The sequence below is a fragment of the Eretmochelys imbricata genome, chromosome 21, assembly GCF_965152235.1.
Source record: "Eretmochelys imbricata isolate rEreImb1 chromosome 21, rEreImb1.hap1, whole genome shotgun sequence".
Lineage (NCBI taxonomy): Eukaryota > Metazoa > Chordata > Testudines > Cheloniidae > Eretmochelys > Eretmochelys imbricata.
The window spans coordinates 17,003,474-17,023,502 of record NC_135592.1 but is presented as its reverse complement, the minus strand read 5'-3'; the positions used below and the strand labels follow the sequence as shown (position 1 = coordinate 17,023,502).

Here is a 20,029-nt window from a genome sequence, read left to right as displayed (position 1 = left end):
CCCATTGTGCTGGGCGCTGCACACACAGATGGCGAGGGACAGACCAGGCCCTGTGGTGTTTACAATCTATCTAGACACAGCAAACAATATCACACACAACCGGGGAACTAAGGTGCAAAGAGAATTGGCCAAGGTCGCACAGTGAGTCAGTGGCAGGGAAAGCAATTGACCACCCGTCCTCAGGATGAGAGACCAGGTTCCCATTGCACAGCGAGAGGATCAGGCAGCTCACACTTGGCAGAAACGGCGGCTCTTAGGCCAGCCCTGGAAATGTACAGGGGTGGAGGGGCAGAGCTTATAAGCAGAGGTAACTATTAGTGTGTTTGCACCAGAGAAGGCTGTAATTAACGTTGGCTTTATCCCCCACACATAAAGAGCCATGCAGTGCATGCAGCATTATGTTTTATGAATACCCCAGGCTGAGTGCAGAGTATGTCATGTTGATTAATGGTACCTATTAGACTTCATTCTCTCCCTAATTGGCATTTTTGTGTACAGTGTGTCAGCGTGAAGGTGCCCTCGTTAGCCTGATTAGCACCCTTGTCAGTCACCTGTCACCCAGCCAGGCTCTCCTGCTCCCTGGAATGGTGACTGACTTTCCCCCCGGGATTTAAATAGAGGCACTACCGGCTTCTCTGAATAAAGCAAAGCAGCCACCTCCGGGCCTGTCCATTTGCATCCCTGCCGCCCACTGCTTCATCAATCACTCTCTGAGCACACAGCCTCTGCAGGGAGGCAGCTGTCTCTAGGAACGGCGGCTCCATCCCTCTCCACCACTGCTGAGATCAGCCAGGGGCTGTCCAATCTAGAGCTGAGCCAAGCCTGCGGAGCTGGAGGATTTCAAACAGGGAGAGCCCCTTTGCAGTGCCTTGCTATGGTGACACAATGAAGTGTCCCTTTAGATCTCAGAAGTCTTTTGTACTGGGGTTGGTGTGGGTGGGAAAGTCTTCCCTTCCCATTGCCCCATAAATATATGGTGTAGCACTCCACTCTGTTAGAGTATGGAGGCGAGGAGAGATTAATGAGACTGGGACTTTTCAGTTTGGAAAAGAGACGACTAAGGGGGGTTATGATAGAGGTCTATAAAATCATGACTGGGGTGGAGAAAGTGAGTAAATAAGTGTTATTTACTCCTTCTCATAAGACAAGAACCAGGGGTCACCAAATGAAATTAATAGGCAGCAAGTTTAAAACAAACAAAAGGAAGTATTTCTTCACACAATGCACAGTCAACCTGTAGAACTCCTTGCCAGAGGATGTTGTGAAGGCCAAGACTATAATAAAGTTCAACAAAGGAACTAGATAAGTTCATGGAGGATAGGTCCATGAATGGCTACTAGCCAGGATGGGCAGGGATGGTGTCCCTAGCCTCTGTTTGCCAGAAGCTGGGAATGGGCGACAGGGGATGGATCACTTGATGATTACCCTGTTCTGTTCATTGCCAACATTGGCCACTGTCGGAAGACAGGATACTGGGCCAGATGGATCTTTGGTCTGAGCCAGTATGGCCGTTCTTATGGATCAGAGCCCCAGCACTGGAGTGACTTCAGACAAGACGAGACTGGACAGTACACCTCATCGGAACAATCCTGCACTGGCTGGATGGCGGCCTGTAGATGGACTCGAAGCCCCTTGTGCATTTTTTTAATCTCTAACGGCTATGATTCCTGGCAGCCTCTAGGCCAGGCAGGTCGTGGTACCTGCCAGCAAACAGCCTGCTTATCTGTGAACACTCTTAAGGGGATCTGGGCTTGTTAGAAGCCGTGGAGCTACGGCAGCTGCCAACAAGATTAAAGGAAGAGGGTACAGAGCGGGCACTGATGTATAGCCAAAGGTGAGGAGGACCTCTGGCCTGGCAGTCGCTGCGTGTTTGTGTTACCTTACGTCAAAGACCGACCCATAGCAGGGACCCCACATGGCACCTCCAGGAGGAGCAGCAGCTGTGGAGTGGGGGAGCTGCAGAATCACCCTGGGGCAAGAGGCTGTCCAGAGGCCCCTTTGGAGCTATGTTTGGGAGGATCCAGGATGTGCAGTCTTACTCCACCCCAACCCCAGCGCCCCCCAGCCCAAAGCCAGCAGCATGGGGGCAGGGGAGGACAAGAGGGCGCCTACCTGTCATAGTCTCCGTTGCAGAGGGCTCGCACAGGGATGGAGAACGCCTGCCACACGGGGTTCAGCGTGTTCTTCACCACTTCCGTTTTGTGGCAGATGGTGAAGCTGCAGGGCAGGGAGGGGCGTGTGGTTATCCAACCAAGCCATGGGCTAACCCTGAGAGCCCTGACCCCTTCCTGGAGACTGTGTTAGGGGCCTCTCTGGCTATGTGGGGCCTTCAAACCCGGCCCCTTAGCCTTGACGACGACGCGGAGACTTGCCTGGCCTTGCAAACGCTGCCACCAAAGCTTTAGTGGCTGGAGAATCCCCTCAGAGCCTGCGGCCTTGTCTGGGGCCTGACCCAAAGACCGGGAGCTTTCCCGTCTCTCTAGCGGGCTTTGGAGCGAGTTCCCAGCCCTGCAGACGGACGTCCTGACACTTTCTCCGTACGATTTGACTTGCTCCTGCAACCATGGGCCTCAGCCCAGATACACAGAGTGCGTCTACAGGTGAGACCAGCCTGCAGGGCCTCTGAGGGCCTGATCCTGAGAGGAGCTGAGTGCTCATGACTCCCGCTGAAGTCAGTGGCAGCTGTGAGTGCTGGGTGCCCCTGACTGTCACATCTAGGCACTGCTCAGACTCTGTAACCTCTCACGCTCAGGCCCTGACCCTCTGGGGAGCACTCAGGGAGTGCAGGGTCTCGCCGTGCTACGGACCAGGCCGGCTTACAGCACCCCTCCCGGGTGTGAGCCTCCCTGACGTCTGCGGCCAGCAGGCCTAGGGTAAATGGGACTTGTCTTCACTGTGCAATATGCCAATCATTGCATATTGGGGGGGGAGACAGAGCGGCTGCCTTTGATGCAAGCCTGCGGCATGTGCTCCGAATGGGAGCGTCAGCTCAGCCCTGCCCTGTTTGTCTTTGAGTCAGAGAGATCAATGGGATGACTGTCTCCGTCTGCTTGGCACACAGCTCATGAAGCGTCCCCATCCCTTGGAGGAGTTACAGCCTCTTTTCTTCTCTCCTCTGCTGGATTCGGGAGAGCTCAGGAGGAATTTCATACAGTACCTTGCAATGGGCTGCCGAGGGGAGGTTGCCTCCCCCGCCCTGCTTCCTAGGGCTGCACTGGCCCCCACGCCCAGCAGACCAGGGCTGTCACGTGCACTTTGCATGGGTGTGAATGGCAGCAGGGGTGTGTGGGGGGGGTGGGGGTTAATGCATGTTGCATCTCACAGATTTGTCTGGGCTGGGAACCGAGTGGTGTTTTGTATGGCAGGCACTCACACCGCTGAGCACCCTGGAGCCAGTCAGGGTAGCAGGTTGTGGCCGACCCCGAGGGTCCCTTCCCGGGTGTCTTGAGATGCAGCAAGAAATCCAGGGGAATTCTGCCATTAACTCTTGGAACGCTGGCCTTTGCCAGACTGCCAGCCAAAGCCAGGCTGTCTGGGGGGCTGTCTGTCCCTGACTCCCCACAGTGAGACCCAGTGGGACGGCTCCTGGGTACGGGCTCAGGCCTGAAAGCACCCATTCCTTCACACTGACCAGCGGTCAGCCACAGCAGCGAACCCCTCCCCCGCCTTGCTTCCACCTGTGCTGCCCCTCGAGTGTGGCCAGCCCAGCTAGCCGGCAAGGGCCTCTCCCCCGCCGCCGAGCTGAAGGATGCTGCTGCCTCTCTGCTCTTTGCCCGAACCAGGCAGAGGGCTGGAAGCAAGAGGGCAGGACCTCGAGGGGGTCATTATGGCGCCATGGCAGGGAGGCATGGGACCCCGCCCTCGGGCCTGCTAGCCTGTGGACGCGAGCACTGGGCTGGCATTTACCTTCCATCCTCATTGCTTCGGTAGAACACCATGAAGGGGTCGGACTTCCCGAAGAAATCCTTCTTGTCCAGCTTGTTGGCACAGAACTGCATCGTGGCCACGTCCTGGAGGGAGAAGCACACGCGCTGTGAGTGGCACGGGGGTCAGGCGACGCCACCAGGCTCCGAAACAGCCCTGCAGTCACGGGGCCGGTCGAGGAGAGAGATACAGCCCGATGGGTACACTCTGCCCTGGGGCAGCCAGGCTGGCCTAGGGCGGGGTGGGTGGGGATGTCGGGTCAGAACTGGGATGTGCTGGAGGAATTGGGAGGGAACGTCGGACTGGGCTAATGGGGGCTGCAGGTTGGGACTGAGGGATGTCAGTAGAACTGTGCATATGTGTGGAGCCCATGACTGGGCTAGCAGGGGGCTGGGGGTCGGGACTGAGGGGCAGTGGCAGAGCTGGGGGGCTGCAAGGCTGGAATAGCAGGGGGCTGCGGGTCAGGACTGAAGGGCATCGGCAGAGCTGGGGGGCTGCAGGGCTGGAATAGCAGGGGGCTGCGGGTCAGGACTGAGGGGCATCGGCAGAGCTGGGGGGCTGCAGGGCTGGAATAGCAGGGGGCTGCGGGTCAGGACTGAGGGGCATCGGCAGAGCTGGGGGGCTGCAGGGCTGGAATAGCAGGGGGCTGCGGGTCAGGACTGAGGGGCATCGGCAGAGCTGGGGGGCTGCAGGGCTGGAATAGCAGGGGGCTGTGGGTCAGGACTGAGGGACATCGGCAGAGCTGGGGGGCTGCGGGTCAGGACTGAGGGGCATCGGCAGAGCTGGGGGGCTGCAGGACTGGCATGGTGTGGCAGAGGTTGCACGCTGATAAAACAGCAGGACTGTGCAAGGGGAAGGTTCACAGCATTTAAGTCCAGAAGGCCCCTAAACCAGTGTTTCTCAAACTTTTGTACTGGTGACCCCTTTCACATAGCAAGCCTCTGCGTGTGACCCCCCCCTTATAAATTAAAAACACTTTTTTATATATTTAACATCATTATAAATGCTGGAGGCAAAGCGGGGTTTGGGGTTGAGGCTGACAGCTCGTGACCCCCCATGTAATAACCTCACAACCCCCTTGAGGGGTCCCGACCCCCAGTTTGAGAACCCCTGCCCTAGACCATCTCCTGGTCGCCTGCGTAGCACAGACCCCCAAATGGCACCCAGCCCTCCCTGCAGTGGCCCAAAGCCTGTCGTTAGATCAAAGCGTTGCCATCCTCAGGAACTGAGGGGCCCCAGCACCTGATTGATTAGCTGAGACTTGCCCAGAGGGTCCCCATGCTGCAGAGGAAGGCAAACCCCCGAGGTCCCTAACCGTCTGAGCTGGGGAGAAGTTCCGTGCCGAGCCAACCCTCGCCTGCAACCAGTGAGCTCGGGCTCCCCACAGCTCCACCAGGAGCAACAGAAGAGGGGACATCCCAGCGCAGGAAGCCTGGGAGCTGCCACGTACGGTGTCACAGCTGGGCCCTGCGGGAGGCCTGGCCTCAGCACGAGCTGTGTGTTCGTGAGGAGACACCAGAGCAGACGTCAGCCTTGGGGAAGGTCCCCTTTCTGGTGGCTGAGGCAGCTCCCTCTGTGCATCCCACCCTGCTTGGGACGCGCCGTGCCGCACGGCAGCCCACAAGGACCAAGCCTCATGCAGCCAGAACGCCCCGAGGCACAGCCTAGGCAGTGCCAGCAAGCCAGCAGCCTGGGCTGCAAGGGAGATGGGGCCCCGAATCCAGCGGCGTCTCTGGACCTCGCCTGGTGGCTGTCAGGGAAGTTCACTGAGGGCAGCAGAGATGAAGGGGCAGAGGGGCTGGGCTCATGCTCGCTATCGGGAAGTGGAGGCAGGAGAAACCCTTAACTGTGCATTTCCTGGTTCTCCCGCGGCTGAGTTTTGCTCAATTCCATGTTCTGTGGGGGATGACGCACCACCAAGCTGCCGGCGGGTTTTGCCATTGACTATGGGATGGGGGGGTTGGTGCTGTTGCTGGCTGTAGCAAGGTTAAACGGTCCCTGGAACTGCCACGAGCAGCCTCTGGTTTCCACCAGCTTAGATTGGCCTGCGTGGGTCTTTTATTAATAAGCACATGACCTATTGTGATCACATGACACAGCCCCCAGATGAGAGGTCTCCAAGTAGCATCCGGGAACTGCAGGAAGTGGTATTAGTCAGTCAGAAGGGGGCGCTCTCCCCAGGCAGTCAGTGCTGACGTCAATGCCCCAGTGTGGCACTAGGGGGCGCTGTGCTGCTGGAGGGGCTGCCATTCAGACAAGCAGTAAAACTGATCCTTTGGGGATTTTAAAACTCCCCAGGTTGTTTCCCCAAGGTTGGGGCAGAGAATCCCAGTGTCCTGGCCAAATTCCAGCCTGGATCCTACTGTGCTGCACCAAATTCCCCCTGCAGCTTCAGCTGGCTCCAGGATCCTTTTCTTCTCTTCCCCTGAGTTGTTGCACAGCGTGGCCATGTGCGGGTGAACAGCTGATGTGCTTCGCCCCAGCAATGGCTGCATTTCCGCAGTGAGCGAGCAATCCAGCCACTCCATCCCTTTCAGAATACATTTGTGACTGAGCCTGGAGGAGCCCGGTCTAGTGGTTAGAGCAGAAGACTGGGAGGGCTCCTGGGTTCTATCACTAGCTCTGGTAAGGAATGTTGTCTGTGCTTAGAGGAGGAGCTTAGCAGTCAGGACTCCTGGGTCCCTGGCTTTGCCCCTACCTGGCAGGGAGACCTTGGGCTGGCCACTCCCCCTGTGTGCTTGTCTTCCCCTCTGTGTGATGGGTATAATAGTGCTTACCCAAAGCCCTTTGAACCCCCCACAGCAACGTGTTATTACAAAAATCCTGGGGAATCAGCCCCAAGGCAGTAGAAACGGACAGTGGGGACAGACTGCAAATGCAGGGCTGGCTGCTCCCTGAGCACTGCCTCCCCTTACGGATGCCTTGGAGCAGGGGAGGGTAAACTACGGCCCAGTGACTGCATCCGGCCCTTCAGATGTTGAGTTCCCACTGGGGAGCGGGGTCTAGGGCTTGTCCCGCTCCAGCCGGTGAGCGGGGTCAGGGGCTTGTCCCACGCTGTGCATGCCATGGATCCGCACAGCTCCCAGAAGCAGTGGAATGTACCCCATCCAGCTCCTACGCGTAGGGGCAGCCAGGGGGCTCTGCACACTGCCCCTGCCCCAAGCGCCTCCCCCACAGCTCCCAGGAGCCACAGCCAGGAACCACAACCAATTTGAGATGCAGGGGCGTCACCTGCAGATGGGAGACCGAGTGGGGGACATGCTGCTGTTTCCCGGAGCTGCTTGAGGTAAGCGCCACCCAGAGCCTGCACCCCTGACCCCCTCCCAAGCCCCAACCTCCTGCCCCAGCCTCATCCTGCCCTCTGAACCCCTCAGTCCCAGCGCAAAGCATCCTCCTGCACCCCAAACCCCTCATACCCAGTCCAATCCCAGAACCCTCACCCCCCACACACACCCCAACCCCATGCCCCAGCCTGGAGCTCCCTCCCACATCCTGAACTCCTCATTTCTGGCCCCACCCCAGAGCCCACTCCCCCAGCCAGAGCCCTCACCCCCTCCCACACCCCAACCCCCAATTTTGTGGACATTCATGGCCCGCCATACAATTTCCATACCCAGATGTGGCCCTTGGGCCGAAAAGTTTGCCATGCCCTGCCCTGGAGCCTGGCTAAGACCCCCGGACAGTGGAAGGCAAAGCCTTGGAGAAGAGGTTGTGCGGAGCATCTGTGACCCCCATAGTGCCAGGCTTCCTAGTTGCCACAGGGGTGCAGTCCGGTCTAGTGCTGGGCGGGAAGCAGTGGTGCCCTCTGCCCCTCATCTGAACACCTGCTCAGTGCTCAGACCACTGGGAGCTGCAAGCCCCCAGCTCCCATCGGGATAGGATGGATCCTTTAAAGGCCCCGACAGCGGCCCCACTGCCCCGGCTGCTGGGCCAGCTGCCACAGACTGTGTGGGCTCTGGCACCAGCCCCTGCCAATGCCCCCAGGCACCATCACCATTGCCTGCCTGTGAAAGCCGCCCGCCACCCTCAACCCTGCTCCTCTGCTGGGTCCTGCATGGGATGGAGAAGGTGCCACTCCCCAAGGGATCCAAACCCTGAGGAGGTGTCGCTGACCCTGGCTGGGGCTGGGTGAGGTGCAGCCCTGATGGGAGCTGCTTCACCTTCTGCCAGGATTTGTGATCTTCACACCAGTGGAGGGCTGGCCTCAGCCACCAGGCCCGATTCCCTCCTCATTACTCTGGTGTAAATCAGGAGTGACTCCACCGGGCCCGATTCCACTCTTATCACCCCAGTGTAAATCAGGAGTGACTTCAAGCCTGATTACCCCATCATCATCCTGGTGTAAATCAGGAGTGACTCCACTGGGCCCGATTCCCCCCTCATCACCCTGGAGTAAATCAGGAGTGACTCCACCGGGCCTGATTCCACTCTTATCACCCCAGTGTAAATCAGGAGTGACTCCAGGCCTGATTACCGCATCATCACCATGGTGTAAATCAGGAGTGACTCCACCAGGCCTGATTCCCCTCTCATCGCCCTGGTGTAAATCAGGAGTGACTCCACTGGGCCCAATTCCCCCCTCATCACCCTGGAATAAATCAGGAGTGACTCCACCAGGCTCGACTCCCCTCTCATCACCCTGGTGTAAATCAGGAGTGACATTACTAAGATCGGTGGTGCACAGCAGTGTCAGACGAGCGGGAGTGAGAGGAGAATCTGGCCCCTGTCAAGCGGCTCCACCTGGCACCCTCTGGTACACGCCCAGCCTGCAGCGTCAGCCCGTCGAGCACAGGGGAGCGAATTCCTCTGTGCAACCGAACAGATGGCAGAGCTGCTTTGTATTCACTCCGCAGGTTCCTGTAAGGGAGGGGCTGCAGGTGTCTGAGCTAGTGCGTGGGGGGGTGCACCAGTATGTGGGCGTGGAGGATGGGTCCAGGGTGGTGGGGGAGGCGTGTGAGCGTGTGTTCTACACGTGTGTTTGTCCGTGAACACGGGAGAGCGTGCCTTTGTGGGGCGTGTTCATGAGCGAGTGTAAGACTGTAAAATGGGTGTGGGTGTGTGCCTCTGTGTAAGTGGCGTTTAGAGTGGGGGTGTCTGTTTGGGGGCCATGGGCCCGTGGGGGAGTTCCCCTGGGCTGAGTTCGGAGCTGTCCGGGTTTCCCTGCGGAGGAGAGGGTGCCCACGGCCCGGCTGTGGCCCCCACCCCAAGGCAGAGGAGCACCTGGTGGTGACAGACACGCTGGCTCCCAAGGAGGAGGTAGCCCTGTCTGTGTCTGCTGGGCTCAGGCATGAGCTGCCGGGGGCAGTCTGCTCCCGGAGAGTGAGGGTCTGCCTGAGCAGGAGAGCCCTTGGGTGCCCCCCTCCATGGCCCGGGCAGCCAGGCAGCTCCCCAAGTGGGGCACTGGATGGCACAGGGGCTGCACTGATGGAGGAGAAAAGCCCTGGGAGCTGGGCTAGACACCAAATGGGCGCCTAGCCCACACTGTCTGCACACTCGTACGTGAACACCGCTGCACACATGTATACCTGCAGATCACCACACACACACACACACGTACCCGCAAACCTCTACACACACACACCCCTCATACCTGCACACCGCTGCACACATGTATACCTGCAGATCACCACACACACACACACACGTACCTGCAAACCTCTACACACACACACCCCTCATACCTGCACACCGCTGCACACATGTATACCTGCAGATCACCACACACACACACACGTACCTGCAAACCTCTACACACACACCCCTCATACCTGCACACCGCTGCACACATGTATACCTGCAGATCACCACACACACACACAAACTCATGTGCCCACAAACCTCTACACACACACACACGTACCTACACACCACTACACACACACACACACCCCCGGCACACCACTACACACACACACATACACTTGTACCTGCACACCGCTGCACACATGTATACCTGCAGATCACCACACACACACACACACGTACCTGCAAATCTCTACACACACACCCCTCATACCTGCACACCGCTGCACACATGTATACCTGCAGATCACCACACACACACACAAACTCATGTGCCCACAAACCTCTACACACACACACACGTACCTACACACCACTACACACACACACACACCCCCGGCACACCACTACACACACACACATACACTTGTACCTGCACACCGCTGCACACATGTATACCTGCAGATCACCACACACACACACACACAAACTCATGTGCTCACAAACCTCTACACACACACACACACACATGTACCTACACACCACTACACACACACACACACACCCCCAGCACACCACTACACACACACACACACACACACACCCAGCACACCACTACACACACACACACCCCCCCGGCACACCACTACACACACACACATACACTCGTACCTGCACACCGCTACACACATGTATACCTGCAGATCACCACACACACACACACACATCCCCGCAAACCTCTACACACACACACACATATGTACCCCCACACTGCTACACACACACCCCTCATACCTGCACACCGCTACACACATGTATACCTGCAGATCACCACACACACACACACACGTACCTGCAAACCTCTACACACACACACCCCTCATACCTGCACACCGCTGCACACATGTATACCTGCAGATCACCACACACACACACACACAAACTCATGTGCCCACAAACCTCTACACACACACACACGTACCTACACACCACTACACACACACACACACCCCCGGCACACCACTACACACACACACATACACTTGTACCTGCACACCGCTACACACATGTATACCTGCAGATCACCACACACACACACACACATCCCCGCAAACCTCTACACACACACACACATATGTACCCCCACACTGCTACACACACACCCCTCATACCTGCACACCGCTACACACATGTATACCTGCAGATCACCACACACACACACACACAAACTCATGTGCTCACAAACCTCTACACACACACACACACACACGTACCTACACACCACTACACACACACACACACACCCCCAGCACACCACTACACACACACACATACACTCGTACCTGCACACCGCTACACACATGTATACCTGCAGATCACCAATCACATACACACACACACGTACCCGCAAACCTCTACACACACACACACACGTACCCACACACCACTACACACACAGCCTGCACACCACTACACACATGTATACCTGCAGATCACCACACACACACGTACCCTCAAACCTCTACACACACACACTCCCCCGCACACCGCTACACACCCCCCCGCACACCGCTACACACACACTCACTCGTACCCACACAGCGCTATGCACGCACGTGTACCCACACTCATACCTGCTCACTGCTCTACACACATACACACACACACCCATACCCGTTCACTGCTACACACACACACACACACACTTGGACCTGCTGGCTCGCTGGGTTATCTCAAGGAGCCATTCCCTGGGAGGATAAGTTCCTCACAACACACAACAGAACCACTAACCCAGGAACTTATCCTTGCCACAAAGCCTGTTGCCAACTGTGCCCACATATCTATTCAGGGGACACCATCACAGGGCCTAATAACATCAGCCACACTATCAGAGGCTCGTTCACCTGCACATCCACCAATGTGATCTATGCCATCATGTGCCAGCAATGCCCCTCTGCCATGTACATTGGTCAAACTGGACAGTCTCTACGTAAAAGAATAAATGGACACAAATCAGATGTCAAGAATTATAACATTCAAAAACCAGTCGGAGAACACTTCAATCTCTCTGGTCACGCAATCACAGACATGAAGGTCGCTATCTTAAAACAAAAAAACTTCAAATCCAGACTCCAGCGAGAAACTGCTCAATTGGAATTCATTTGCAAATTGGATATTATTAATTTAGGCTTAAATAGAGACTGGGAGTGGCTAAGTCATTATGCAAGGCAGCCTATTTCCCCTTGTTTTTTCCTAGGCCCCCCCCCAGACGTTCTGGTTAAACTTGGATTTAAACTTGGAGAGTGCTCAGTTTGGATGAGCTATTGCCAGCAGGAGAGTGAGTTTGTGCGTGTGTGTGTGTCCCCAGGAAAAGGGGGGGGGGGGGTGTGAGAAAGCCTGGATTTGTGCTGGAAATGGCCCACCTTGATTACCATGCACGTTGTAGGGAGAGTGGTCACTTTGGATGAGCTATTACCAGCAGAAGAGTGAGTTTGTGTGTGTATGGGGGTGGGGGGGTGAGAAAACCCGGATTTGTGCTGGAAATGGCCCACCTTGATTATCATACACATTGTGAAGAGAGTGGTCACTTTGGATAAGCTATTACCAGCAGGAGAGTGAGTTTGTGTGTGTGGTTTTTGGAGGGGGGTGAGGGGGTGAGAGAACCTGGATTTGTGCAGGAAATAGCCCACCTTGATTATCATACACATTGTGAAGAGAGTGGTCACTTTGGATGGGCTATTACCAGCAGGAGAGTGAGTTTGTGGGGGGGGGGGGGGTGGAGGGTGAGAAAACCTGGATTTGTGCTGGAAATGGCCCAACTTGATGATCACTTTAGATAAGCTATTACCAGCAGGACAGTGGGGTGGGAGGAGGTATTGTTTCATGATCTCTGTGTGTATATAATGTCTGCTGCAGTTTCCACGGTATGCATCCGATGAAGTGAGCTGTAGCTCACGAAAGCTCATGCTCAAATAAATTGGTTAGTCTCTAAGGTGCCACAAGTACTCCTTTTCTTTATGCTATCAACTGTGACACAGCTGCGCCGATCATGCCAGCAGAGGATCCGGCCCCAGAACCACACCTGATGCTGTCAGCCACCTGGTTCTGGTGCCGCCTAACCACTGGGCTGCAGAAAAGCTGTATCCCGACACATCGGGGGCTTGGTTTGGAGAGGCTGCTTGTGTGGATGATGATGCACCCCCGGGAAAGCTGAGGGTTGCATTCGATTTAGGGCTTGGCTAGATGAACAGTTACTGTGCGTCAAGCTAGGGTGTCAATCCACAGTGCACCAGCCTGCCATGCACTAACTGGTCCTCTGATCCCCTCCTGTTTCAAAGTAGGTGGATCAAAGCTCACTAGGGAACTGTGACGTTGCACTCCATATGTTTTATGGAAATATGCTAATGAGTGTGACTATAATGTAACTGAAATATGCTTCATGCAAAAGGTCTCTTGTAAGGTATCATTACAAAACTTATAATCTACTGAGTACGGTCATCCTATTTGTATGCATGTATCATTCTTGTATCTGAAGTTAGAAATATAAAGTATAATTCTGATGTACTACTGTAATTATGCAAAGTGTGGGCTATTGATGATGGTTTAGAATCTTGACGGCTCTCATTGACTAGGACAATTGGTTGTAAATGGCTCTGTTACTTGCAAGACTTCCTGTGTTTGTATAAGCCAACCCAGGAAGAATGGTGGAATCCATCTTAAACCTGGTGCTTTTCCATATAGAAGGAAGGGTGGGGATCCAGATAGACAAAAAGGGGGTGGAAGAGAACAAAGGATTGTCCCAGTCATGAGAAAGCCCCTGCTTTTCACCTAAGATGCCTGCTGGAACTAACAAGGACCGTACCGGGGAAAGGTTGGGCCCAGACTAAGAAGGAGTCTAGTCTGTGAAAGAAGCTTATTGGACCATCTCTAAGGGTGAGATTTACCTGTAAACAGTTTCTTAATGTATTCGGCTTAGACTTGCGTGTTTTGTTTTATTTTACTTGGTAACTTACTTTGTTCTGTCTGTTATTACTTGAAACCACTTAAATCCTACTTTTTATACTTAATAAAATTACTTTTGTTTATTGATAAACCCAGAGTAAGTGATTAATACCTGGGGGAGCAAACAGCTGTGCATCTCTCTCTATCAGTGTTATAGAGGGCGGACAATTTATGAGTTTACCCTGTATAAGCCTCATAAAGAGTAAAACGGATTTATTTGGGGTTTGGATCCCATTGGGAACTGGGTGTCTGGGTGCTGGACAGAGGTGACCTGCTGAGCAGTTTTTGTTTAAAGTCTGCAGCTTTGGGGGCGTGGACCAGACCTGGGTCTGTGTTGCAACAGGCTAGTATGTCTGACTCAACAAGGCAGGTGACTGGAGTCCCAAGCTGGCAGGGAAAATGGGCTCAGAAGTAACTTCAGCATGTCAGGTGACAGTCCCAAGGGGGTCTCTGTGACCGAACCCGTCACAGGAATGGTTAGCGGGTGGCAGCAGGGGTGCACGGCAGGCTTGCACGTTGTAGATTGACACCCCAGCTTGCTGTGCAGTGAGTGTTCATCTAGACCAGCCCTTAGAGTTAGATCCATTCTTAGGCGATGCTAATGCCTGTCAATAAAGTTCTTAGTGAGCCCCCTGAGTGCAAGCTGCCCCGTGGAGACATCTGCAGTGGTGAAGGGGTTATCTATCCATCTCCATACACCCCTCTCATCCATCCATCCCCATACACCCCATCTGTCCATTTATCTCCATACACTGCATCTCTCTATCCCCATACACCTCATCCATCCATCCATCCCCATACACCCCTCTCATCCATCCATCCATCCCCATACACTCCATCCATTTATCTCCATACACCTATCCATCCATCCATCTATCCATCCCCATTCACTCCATCCATCCATTTGTCTCCATACACCACATCTCTCTATCCCCATACACCCCTCTCATCCATCCATTCATCCCCATACACCACATCTATCTATCTATCCCTGTACACCGCATCTATCTATCTATCATCTACCTACCTACCTACATTCACCGCCATGCATGGAAACCTGCAGTGAGTCATGCAAAGAACCTGTAGGTTAAGCAAGGATGCTGGTGACAGGTGGAGAGCGGTAGCCATGCATGGGAAAATGCCTGTTCTGCACAGAATGGTGGACAGTCCAACTTGGGAAGAAGAACCAAGGAAGAGGCAGCGTTGCCTGGAGAGAAGAGACCACGCATGCCCCAGTGGTGGGGGAAGCAGCAAGTCAGAGGGCAGGACCCTGGTGCACAAGGCCACCAGTGAGCCCTGCTGAAGAAGCACTGATGTGCTAAGCTGACCATGCTTTGGAGCCTGGGTGGGACTTGGGTATTCTCCGTGTCCTGCCGTGGGCAGCCCTGAGCTGTGCAGTAGGGGGATATAAATCAGTATTACCCAGTGGACTGCAGCGGCGTGAGGCTGATTTACACCTGCTGAGGATCTGACCCCAGTTTCGACCCCAGTTTCAGGTCATGGCTGTTGATGAGTCTGGTAGCATCATCCTAGCCAGCATCTCACAAACCCATCCTCAGGGACTGCCAGCATCTCTGCCAGGGAGAGAGGGGCACTGGCAGAGCTGGGTGCGGGGAGCCCAGGGTTGGGCTAGCAGGGGGCTGCAGGTCAGTTTTGAGGGGGTACTGGCAGGGCTGGAGGGGGTGTGAGGAGCCCAGGGCTGAGAAAGCAGGGGGCTGCGGGTCGGGATTGAGGGGCACCGGCAGGTCTCTGCCAAGGGAAGCTTGCCTGGCCCTTGCTTGCATTCTGCTGCCTCTCAGAGCATTATGTTCAGCCACAAATGTTTAAGAGAACAAAGACAGACAAGTAAAAGCCCTGGTTGTGCAATATTCCTCATGCCATCCCCTCCCCCGCTTAGCCTTTCTGCTTGGCGAGATTAAGTGATGAAATATTAATCAGGAGTAATTATCCCTCCTCAGGCACCACTCTCCCCCTGCAATGTGTGTTCCCAGCCCTGCTCTGCTCCCTGCAGCCGCTGCCCTCAGCTTCCCAGCCGGCATGGAGCCCCACGCACGGGTCACCGGCTGGAGCGCGGAGCTGGTGACTCCGTCTGTGCGCGTGGAAAGCAGCCGCTGAGGATCGAGGTGACGGGAGCAGGTGATGGGCCAGGCCTCTCGGTCCATGCAGGGGGAGAGCGGGGATCGGGGCCGTGCCAGGAGGGCCACGCAGCACGGGACAGCACTGGGGGGAAGATGCCATGAGGGAGTCTCCCTGCCCCCTAGCACCATGCAGCGGCACTGGGGTCAGCCCATGGGCTGGGTAAACCAACCTCAGCTGAACGCCACATTCCCCAAGTGAGACACGGGAAACTCGGTTCACCCTGACGACACTACTGGGGTCAGCACTGACTGTGAGGGGAGAGTGCCCCCCGCTGGCCCCCGCACCCTATAGCACCGCGCCCCTAGCACCGCTCTAGGGTCAGCACTGACTATGATGGGACCACCCACCTCGCTCCCTGCAGACACTGGGTTTCCTTGGGAAAGGTCTCCCATCCCAGCAGTGACCTGACCAGACCCCCTGCCAGTGCGTGGGATCCGCTGTGCTCCTGGGGGTGGGGGATGTGTGATGTGCACATGCCCATGGGTGGGAACTCAGCACAGCTCCTTCTCCCCCTCCAGGACTCCTCCATCTGCCTCCCCACCTTCCCTTGGGACCGTGCCCAGTGGAATCCCACCCCAGGCGGGTTCTGGGAGTCTCCCAACAGCTGCCAGGTGCCCTCCGGCCAGTGCCGGTCTGAGACCCGCTGGGAGGCACGGCAGCCACAACTCACCCGGCAGTTGCCCAGCTCCTCGGCCGATAGGATGATGGTGCCACACTTTTTCCCTGGAATCCCACTGCAGAAGAAAAGAGAGGGCGTCTGAGCCACTGGGCTGGCCCTGCCCGGAGAGCGCCCCCCAACCCTGGGCTGGCCTTGCCCCAAGATCGCCCCCTGGCCCATAGATATGGAAACTAGGAGTGCGGGGGCGGGGGAAGAGGGAGGCTTCAGCACCCCCAGGTTTTATGCGGGGTCCCGGCTGCCGGCCCTGCAAGCTGCTCCCTGGCTGCTGGCCCCGTGCCTGGGACTCTACTCCCTGGCCCTGCACCCGAGACTCTGCTTCCCAGTCCTGTGCCCACCCCAAGCTGTGGCCCCAGCCTCAGCCTCCTAACCCCATCTGGGTCCCGCCCTCCCAGAGACATGGCCCTGCTCCTGGCCCCAGCTCTGGGGGAGCGTGAAGAGGGTAAGGGGGGGCATGAGGTAAAAAGTAAAAACTGCTTTCAGCACCCCCACTATTAAAAGTGTTCCAACACCACTGCCCAGCCCCCTGGCCAAGAGCCCCCCTCACCTCTGCCCCTCTTCCAGTGGCCGCTGGCGCCCTGCTGGCTGCATGCAGGCTGAACTGCAGGAGCAGTGCCTGGCCAGAGACGGGCGCTGCCGTAGGTGGGCAGGGAGGGGGACTTGCAGTTGCATTTGGGGGCTGTAATCCAGCACGCTGTGTCTGCGCAACACCCTGCCTAGCTAGTTACCAGGCGTGCACTGGCCCCAGCAGGACCGCTGGGAAAGAGACCCCCTTCCCCACCCCAGCTGGCCTTGTCTGCACCAGAACGCCCCCGAGGCGTCGCTCCCTGGGTGCAGCCCTGGCACAGACAGGGCTCAGGCTGTTCTCGCCCTGTGCGCTGGGTGCCCTGCACTGGCATGGACTCCAGCTGGGCCCTGGGCAGTGTCATCTGCTGGGACAAAGGCCTATCTCACTGCAGGGCCCCTGCCTCCCCTGCAGGCCTGGTGGGTGCCTGGACAGCTCCCTGGGCTCCAGTCTCTGATCCGGCTCCCCGGCTTGCCCGGGGCCCCCCCTGAGCGGCCAGCCCAGTGGCAGTGACCTTCACACCAAGCTGGCGGGCTCCTGGGGGCTCCTGTTTCTTAAGCTCAGTGGAGTCTGTTTCCATCCCCATCGGGCTCATTGATTGAAAAGCCAGAAAGAAAGAGCTCAGAGGCCTGGGTTCTAGGCCCAGCTCTGCCACTAGCCTTCTGGCTGACCTTGGGTAAGTCACCTAACCGCTCGGTGCCTCAGTTTCCCCACCCCTCAGAAGGGGCGATTGGCCTGACCTCCTGGAGAGCTAGAAAAATGCTCTGGGCAGTGCACTGGGTGGAAGGCTGGCTGCCCCATCCCACTGGCACTGGATTTGACCGTCCTGCTGGACAGGCTGGAGTCGAGCAGGCTGTTGATGCAACGAGCATGGCTCTCGATGGACCCTGCTGGCAACCAGGGGGAGCCGAGATCCCAAAATCAATGGACGAGGGGGAGCCAGTGTCAGACACAGGAGATGGTTCTCAGGTAGACACCAGGCCACCCTGGCCAGGAGTGCTTTGCGGAACTGGCATTAGAAGGGGCCAGGTAAATGGTTTAAATACAGGGGCTGGCTGTAGGGGCTCTGAGGGAATTTCTGAGAGGCTCTAATGAGCATCCTGATGGGGGCTGATCATCCACACCCGGCTTCCCCGTCAACTGACTGTAATCAGCCCGGCTCTGTTGGCTGCAGCAGAGATAGGACATGACACCAGTGAGGACCTGATGCCAGTGGGACTACAGTGGATTGACACCAGCTGGGATCTGGCCCATTGGCTCAATGGAGCTTTGGATGATTTACAGCAGCTGGGCTGGCCCACTGGCTCCTGTGACAGGTATTGCAATCCCAGCCGGTACTTGGGGGACCCCATTGTGTTAAGTTTCTGTTACTGTGGGCCAGGCGCCGTATGCCGTTCCAGGAGGAGGGGCCACCTCAGCTCCTCCCGGAACCAAAGCCAGTGGGAGGCTATTAGGTAACTCACTCAGGCTGTAAAGGACCAAAGGACATGAAAAGAGGAACTTCTTGACTTGCCGGCACACCAATGGTGGGAGCCTGCGTAACAAACCAAAGCAACTGGCATTGCTCATTTGTGACCATAAATTTGGTCCAGTTGGTGTTACTGAAACCCAAAGGGACGATTCCCATGATTGGGATGTTAAAGTCAAGGGTTATAACTTAGTTAGGAAGGATCGAGTGGGCAAAAGGGGCGGGGGAGAAAAATGGCAGAAAATGATCTTGAATACTAATGGCCAACGTCCTAACAGATAAAGCACGAGGTGGGGAATTAGTTGGGGTCTGCTACAGACCCACAAATCACACTCGGGAACGGGATGAGCAGCTCCTTACGCACCGATCTATCATGTGGAGGTATATGTGTGATTTTGGGGGACTTCCATTTGAGTGACATGCAGGAGGTCTCCTGCTGCCAGCACTAAAACATGTTTGGAATTTTTAAATATTATAGATGACAATTTCCTAACTCAAAACGTGTTCCAGCCAACATAGGGGATTCTATATTAGACCTTGTCCTAACAAACACAGAGGAACTGCTCACAGAACTAAAACTCAGCGCTAACTTAGGTACAAGTGATCATGACTTGCTCACGTTTATAATGTGCCAGCAGAACAGAGACCAGACCAGTAACAGATACACTTGGTGTGCTGCTAATGGGGCCAATTTCACAAAACAATTATGAGCCAAACCACCTGGGAAGAAGAATTCAATCAGAAAAATGTGAACGCTAATTGGGAATCATTTCAGCACATTTTCCTGGACGCCCCAAAAGTCATAAGTGAGGAAGAAGGCTGCACTTCATTAAACACACCATCCTGGTTTGGAGGGGAAGTAAAGGCAGCTAAAGAAAAATGCATATACGGAACACATAGGAGAAAGGGGAAGCTGATAGGAACCAGCAGAAGTCAGAAGCAAGGGAAGCCGTGATGGGGTGTGCACTCACACCAGCACTGACAGGGTTAACCAGGGCCTGAGAGGCAGGTTAGGTTACCTCACCTCACCTGACAGCAGGAGGGCCAGGGTTAACTGAGAGGGAAGCCCAGCTGGGGAAGGGCTGTTTAATGACCAGGACATGGGCAGTCAGGCCTAATGGTTAGAAGCCAGTGCCAAGTCCAAGCTCAGAGCTGGAGACAGCATCGGGGTCAGGCACAGGATCAGGGCCCTGGAGTGTGGCAGGAGCTGGGAGCGGGCAGGGTCTGTGATGGGGAGACCAGGAGGAGGCAGGGCTCAGGAGGCAGGTAAGCAGGAGGGGTCTCTAATAGCAGCCATCCAAGGATTCCTCCAGTAGCTCAAACAACTTCATAGCTTCAAACTTCTTCCTGGTTTAAATAGAGCTCCTCAGCCAATCAGAAGCTCTGGGGGCGGGGCCCTTTGCCACGTAGCACTTTGCCCGTTCCCTTCTGCAGTGGCTGCAGTGGTGCTGGGTGGCAGTTGTGGCGGATCACAACCTAGCGCCCCAAGAGCCGGGTTCAAGGCCTGTAATCT

General features: G+C 55.9%; 1 protein-coding gene across 3 annotated transcripts in view; it reads right to left on the bottom strand.

Annotated features, from left to right (window-relative positions):
• CPNE5 (copine 5) overlaps positions 1–20,029 on the bottom strand; it is a 190,540-nt gene that overhangs the window by 82,348 nt on the left and 88,163 nt on the right. For all 3 annotated transcript variants that reach the window (XM_077839213.1, XM_077839214.1, XM_077839215.1), the window contains 3 exons: positions 16,478–16,541; positions 3,907–4,010; positions 2,113–2,217 (listed from right to left, as the gene is read on the bottom strand). In XM_077839213.1, the coding sequence (XP_077695339.1) occupies positions 2,113–2,217; positions 3,907–4,010; positions 16,478–16,541 (273 nt within the window). The remainder of the gene's footprint in view (positions 1–2,112; positions 2,218–3,906; positions 4,011–16,477; positions 16,542–20,029) is intronic.